The sequence below is a fragment of the Onychostoma macrolepis genome, chromosome 13 (assembly GCF_012432095.1).
Source record: "Onychostoma macrolepis isolate SWU-2019 chromosome 13, ASM1243209v1, whole genome shotgun sequence".
In the NCBI taxonomy this organism is placed as follows: Eukaryota; Metazoa; Chordata; class Actinopteri; order Cypriniformes; family Cyprinidae; genus Onychostoma; species Onychostoma macrolepis.
The window spans coordinates 226293-232500 of NC_081167.1; the positions used below are offsets into that span (position 1 = coordinate 226293).

General features: G+C 38.9%; 1 protein-coding gene and 1 long non-coding RNA gene across 2 annotated transcripts in view; both read right to left on the reverse strand.

Moving 5' to 3' along the window:
- Window positions 1-1292: 1292 nt before the first annotated feature.
- Window positions 1293-3335, reverse strand: LOC131552266 (uncharacterized). Its single transcript, XR_009273935.1, has 2 exons — window positions 2677-3335; window positions 1293-2540 (listed from the first exon to the last, which is right to left on the reverse strand). It is a non-coding gene; the product is annotated as an uncharacterized LOC131552266 (long non-coding RNA).
- A 1474-nt stretch (window positions 3336-4809) lies between these two features.
- LOC131552562 (polyribonucleotide nucleotidyltransferase 1, mitochondrial) overlaps window positions 4810-6208 on the reverse strand; it is a 13974-nt gene continuing 12575 nt past the window's right edge. Inside the window, exons 26-28 of the mRNA XM_058796418.1 lie at window positions 5218-5296; window positions 5097-5144; window positions 4810-5016 (exon numbers count right to left, since the gene is read on the reverse strand). Of these exons, the coding sequence (XP_058652401.1) occupies window positions 4867-5016; window positions 5097-5144; window positions 5218-5296 (277 nt within the window). The 3' untranslated portion in view covers window positions 4810-4866. The remainder of the gene's footprint in view (window positions 5017-5096; window positions 5145-5217; window positions 5297-6208) is intronic.

The window sequence follows — 6208 nt, forward strand, 5'->3', positions numbered from 1 at the left end:
CCATGGTTCATTTTCCTTAGAAAAAATTTAATAAAAGAATAAAAGAAATATTCAAGATGTAGCTATAATTGTACTAGTTTTGACATTTAGGCAAGATAAAACAATAACACATGGTCTGATTCGCAGACCATCGGCTTCGCATTTTGTTGTAGTTTATAAATAAAAACACATGGGCTGTGCAGGATTGTGGCATCTCGGTATATTCAGTGATAGCTGGTGGTGCAGGGGTGGACTGGGACACAATTTCAGGCCGGAAATCATGCCTTTAATTTTTTCACTACTTTTCTTGTCACTTTTTCATCAACACATCTCCACCTTGTTGCAAAGCAACCACCTCATTGTAATTTGTTTACACATAGTATAGGCCTACATTTATTTTAGAAAAATGTAAGTATTACATTAGGCCGGTTAATGACGTCAAGTTGACCGTTCCAAGATGGCGGAGGCATCTACGTGCTTGGAACCATAGACAAATATACGTAGATGCCTCATTAGTGACTGTTTCTATGGGCCGCGATACGTAAGCCGTCCGCCATTTTGGAACGGTCTGCGAACCACATTCGACCCATAATTCCACCGCTCCAAGCACGTAGACGCGTCCGCCATCTGTGCTGCGAACCCTCGAGCTTAAGCTGACTGAGCGCGTCTAATTAAACAGCAAGTTATAGGCATGTACAACTGCTAAAGCTAGTTGGTTAAAGTGTGTGTGTGTGTGTTGCAGTATTGTGGCATCTTCGAATATTGATTGATTATTATGGTGAGTGACGTCAAGACCGTTGCAAACTGCCAATAAACACCGAAGAAGAAGAAGAAGAAGATGCCCGTTGCAAGATGGCGGACGCGTGTACGCGCCTGGAGCGGGGAATGGGGAATATAACAGATCTATGGCTTGGAAACAGTGGATTAGTTCCGTTGATTCGAAGCTTGGAAAGGGTTTATTTCAGCCTCAGCACCGCGCTCTTATAAACCCAGGCTCAGGACACCTCTTCCACACTTTTCACACCCTTCTGCTAATTCTTCATAACACTAACTGTACAGAAACAGTAGCATTACTCAGTGTTATTATTCCTGTTCCCCAGGTGTCATTGTTTTGATAGTGTTTTTTAGATTTGGTATGTAAATGGATGGAATTACTGTAGAAATGTTTCTGTATTATTATAAAGTTAGGTTCCAAACTGAAGTTTGACAATTTTGAAAAGATTATGTAAATGTACAGTTCTGTAATGTTTTGGTGGTTATTGTGTCTGAGAGAGAACAGAATTCATGTCATTTCAAAAACTGTGTCAAAGCAATGATAATGAATTTAATCTTTATTACATTTTTACCAAACTGTTTGTCAAAATATAAGGTATAACCATACAGAGTCTTGTGCATATTTTAACCAGACGCTGTGTTTTACTGCTGAACTGCACACAACACAGTATTAGTGTATATTATGAGAAGAATCGACTCAATGAATATTAATAGAAAAAAAAAAAACATAATTTTTAGGTAAAAGAATGAAGTGTTACTAAATTGATTTGATCTGAAGTACATGTATCCATTGCTCACTTAGATGCAATGCTTTTCTTACGAGGCTGTAGATGATTTGGCAAACGTTCCTCAGTGTGACTTCTCTCGTGAGCTTTCAGGCGGATGAATCACAGTAAGGTGTGAGTCCAGTGTGAAGGACTGTCCAGTCCCAGCACGCATGAGGTCTCACACCAGTATGAATATGGGGAACCTGTGAAGATGTGCAAAACTCTTTCCACAAATAATTAGTTTTAGTTCACAGAGACAACAACGACACAGACAATACAAATAAGATGAGAATAAAACACACATGTCAATATAAATAGACAAAAATTGAAAAGTAAGTAACAGTTGTGCTACAGATGATAGAATGGAACAGACTGAGCTGCAGGCATGCGCTCGGATGGAGGTGCCAACACATAAATATAAGATTATTATTGCATAATTCGGGGAACATTTAACTGTTCATGAGGTGGATTGTCTTTAATAAAGTTGTTGCATCTGTGGTGTAGGCCCATTTACAACGTGGTTATGTTTTCTTATTTTTTATATTCATTCATACAGTATATTCATTATGACATATTCTTTTATGGTTTTATTACATTACATCCATATTAATGTATTACTCTCAGTTACTCAAGTATTATGAATTTCAATTCATAATTCCAGTTGTACTCATATTCCATTTATGTTGGAAACCCTATGTTTTTCCATATGCACGGACGTGTTCGATTGTCTTTAATGTTGTTGGTATCAAGCCGTCTCTTCTTAGAGCAGAAGAGTATTCTGGGCGCAGTGATCTTTGGAGATTTGCAGAGCTTGCTGTTTCTGCTCAAAGGGTGTAAAAACCACAACAACCTCCTCCTCCGAGTCAAGCTGACCTCGCTCTCAGTAAGACGGAGGGGAAGCAAGAGCTGTGAACTCTCATGTCTTGAGTTTTGATTTCTGCACGAAACCGCTTCCACACTGAGTGCATGTGAAGGGCTTTTGAAACCGATGCCGCTTGTCCTTCTTCACTTCCATCGAGTCTAAATTCAAAACATTAAATGATCAATATTGGCGTAAAGAATTACAAGCATGATTGAGCCTCAATTTGGCAAAAATCTAGTTCTAGTAATGTTCCCCATGCAGCAGTCATTAAAGAGAATGAAGGAAAACACCAACCTGTTTGTTCCCATGTAAACTCTCACGAGCGGCTGGAGGAGTCAATGGAGCTCATTTAGCAGATGCTCAAACACTTACAATCACTCTCAATCGTCCAGCTTTAGGTGTTTTGATCAAACAGTCATTTAAAATAATCCATAACTGAGGGCTGATTGCTGTAATCAGACATCGATGAGACACGTGTGAAAATTAGAGGCAATTACACCAAATTGGATTCTGTAACTGCTATTGTTTTTGATTTGTTTCTGACTTTTAAGAGTCATATTTTCAGGAACTGGACAGTGGTTGAGCTCAACGCACGTACAGCAGATATAAATGCATCCCCATAAATCAAATGAATGTATGCACATCTGATAAACATTAGATTTAGAGTCACTTCATGACAGCTTCACGATAGATACATTTCACGTGGCTGAAATGAAAAACCTGCACAAATCATTCTGTGCATTGAGACCACACAAAATCTGCTTAAAATATGATGATGGAGAGAGAAAGTTGTCAGCAGAAATGATCAAATATAAAAGCTACACTCAACTCTCTCATGAGATGCAAACACAGATTGTAAGGCTGGTCTGATCTCCGCTTGAAACCAAAGTTATTCAGCATATGGATGAAGATACACTTATTAATGTCATTCATTTAGTTTCACTATATTTACTCCCGGCATAAATGCATTCCAACTCAAATTTCCCCCAGTTTCCAATGTTGAACAAAGCTCTCAATTATTACGTTTTTGGCTCAGATAGTAATTTAGAAACAATTCCATCTTTACATGTTGTCTTCTGAACAATTAGCGGAAGAATTGTTTTGGAGGCAATATGAGAGTCAGATTATTTCAGTACCCGCTGCAGCTAATTGTTTTTGATTCACTAAAATGAACCGAAGCCAATGGGTCAAGCTTCTCCCATTATGCTCAAGCTCAACAAAAGTTGCCATCTAGAGGAGCATCTGTGGCACTGCCAAACTATTGTCACCTTTTTCTGCAGAGTTGAGCTGTAACCCTAATCAAACACACCAGGGGCCAGCGGTTCAGAACGTTTAATCTGGATCAGAATGGTCTGGGTTTGGAAATCCCATGTTTTGCTAATCAGGTAATCCATCTTGCTTTTGTGCCGGGTTTGGATTGGATCACCTTGATCCAGATACACAGTGTTTACAGATTTCCAAATCTGGATTCCTAAAGCAGTGCTGCCCAACCCTGATCCTGCAGAGGTCCTGCTTCAGCACACCTGCCTGTAATTATCAAGTGCTCCAGAAGATCTTAATTAGCTGGTTAAGCCGTGTTTGATGAGGGTTGGAGCTGAACTTTGCAGGAACATGTTTTTTGTTGTTGTTGTTGGTATAACTACAGTTTTACTACAAATACCATGCTATGTTTAGTGTAGTAAAACCATAGTTAATTTGTGGTTACCATATTTTTTTGGTTTTATTTGTACTAAAACCATGGTTAATTTTCATAAGGGAATATCCAGATATCAATGTACTATTATTATTTTGCTGTAGTAACTGCTATAGAGCACAACAGTGAGGAAAAGTTTGTCCAAAGACAATCTCATATTTAATTATAATGTACTTTAAAGACAGACCGGCCACGAGCTGCAAGATTGTACAGTAATAATGCACGATATGATAATACACATTTCTGTACGTGTCACAGGTAACGTTAGGTCTGATTTCAGCTAATTTTGTAATATAAATATACATTTTTAAATTGTACTTGCCAAATTGAAGGACAAAACCCATAAACATGAGGATGATCAGCACAGAATCCCATGATGCTTTGCAAATAACAGTCAGTTTTCTTACATTCTCAAACTATTTTGCAGCAAACTGAAAATTTGCCCATAAGACAGTAATATCATAAGAGTTTTTCTAATCGCATATCTGATTGGTTTCAAGATTTTCACCTCTTCAAGGAGGATTTTCTTCTGAAATGCTTGTTAAAATGAAAAAGCTCTCTATTTGTCACATATTGCAGCATGAATACGCACAGTTTTTAATTGGTTTAGTTTTTTTGTCACATCTGCATGACAGATACAGCTATGAACACATTCACACTGGTCATGCTCCGGGGGTTTGCTCCCTTCGCAAACGTGTAACGCAAAAGCTCAAGCTGTTTTTGTGAGGACAATGTACATAATAAGAGCATTTATTATAAAATACACAGTGTACAAAAGAGTGTGAGCTGCTCTAAGAGTCTGGGCTCTGCTCTCCGGACGCTCCCACAGAGATGCTGTGTCTGTCGCTCAGACTCCTCACCGCCGCCGCCGCCGGAGACTGGAGCACCTTACGAGACAGCCTCATCCTGCCGTCCGTCGGGTCGCGGCCGAAGTACTTCACCTGAGAGAACACAACACACTCGTGAAGAAACAAACCCGCAGAGTTCAGAGGTCAGACGCTGCGGCTGCTTCCCAACGCACCTGGATCTGCTGGCCCACCTCCAGTCCCAGAGCGCTCGGGTGTCTGATCTGGAAAACACACACACAAGTCCTTCAGAAAGAGAGCAGACCGGGGTCAGAGGTCAGGAGGACGTGTGCTCACCCGTTTGTGGTCCAGCTGTGAGTTGTGTAGGAGCACAGCGCTCATGTTGGGATAGAGCTTCACCATCACACCGATGTCCCTGAAACACACGCTCCGATTAGGCTGGGTCCCATCAACAACACCACACCAGTCATTTTATTTCACAGTCACAATAGAGTTATTTCAGCTTTAAATAAGGTCTTCACAATATCAAAAATTTTGGTACCATAGAAATTTCATAATTCTTGTCAGCAGTGTCAATATTACTAGCCTAAATAAAAAACAAAACAAAACTCAAGCTCACTGAAGACAAGTAAACAGTGATTAAATAAGAACAAGAAACTAATTACAAGCAACAGGCCAAAAAAAAAAAAACTACAGTAGAACAAATAAATAAGAAATGCTACATACATTGTATAAAGTGATTTAAATGTATAAAAACACTGTGCAAATTAAATACAGAGGCAGACAGTAGTGAAGTATTGTGCACCAAACTCTTATTTAATGGATTATCAGATTTTTACGGGACCGTCCACAGCATGTATTGGTAAAAAAAGTCAGAAAATGTGGTTTTAACCCCTGGCGTTCCACAGGGGTGTGTACTATCACCAAATTTATTTTCTTGTTACTTCCTCCCGGCAGACGGCATAAAGTGCCTTTACTGAAAGTATAAGAAGACCTTTATCCCAACTGCAATTGGTATTTTAAATAGGATCTTAAAATGAATTTATGTATTAATATAGTTTTGTGCTTTTTTAGGGGATGTATGTAATGTGTTGCTGTGATGATTATTTGTGTGTTTTGTCTAAAGACACGTTTCTACCCCTTTGGGGACAGACAATAAAGCTTTTGAACTGAAGTGAAATGTCAGTACTTTATCAGTGTTTTCCTCAGAAAACTTTTACTTCACAACATTCCAAACAAAGCATAATATTGTACTTTTTACTGCACTACGCTTCATGTTAAATATCATTTAACACTTTAGAAATCTAGTACTTTCTTACTTTTACTC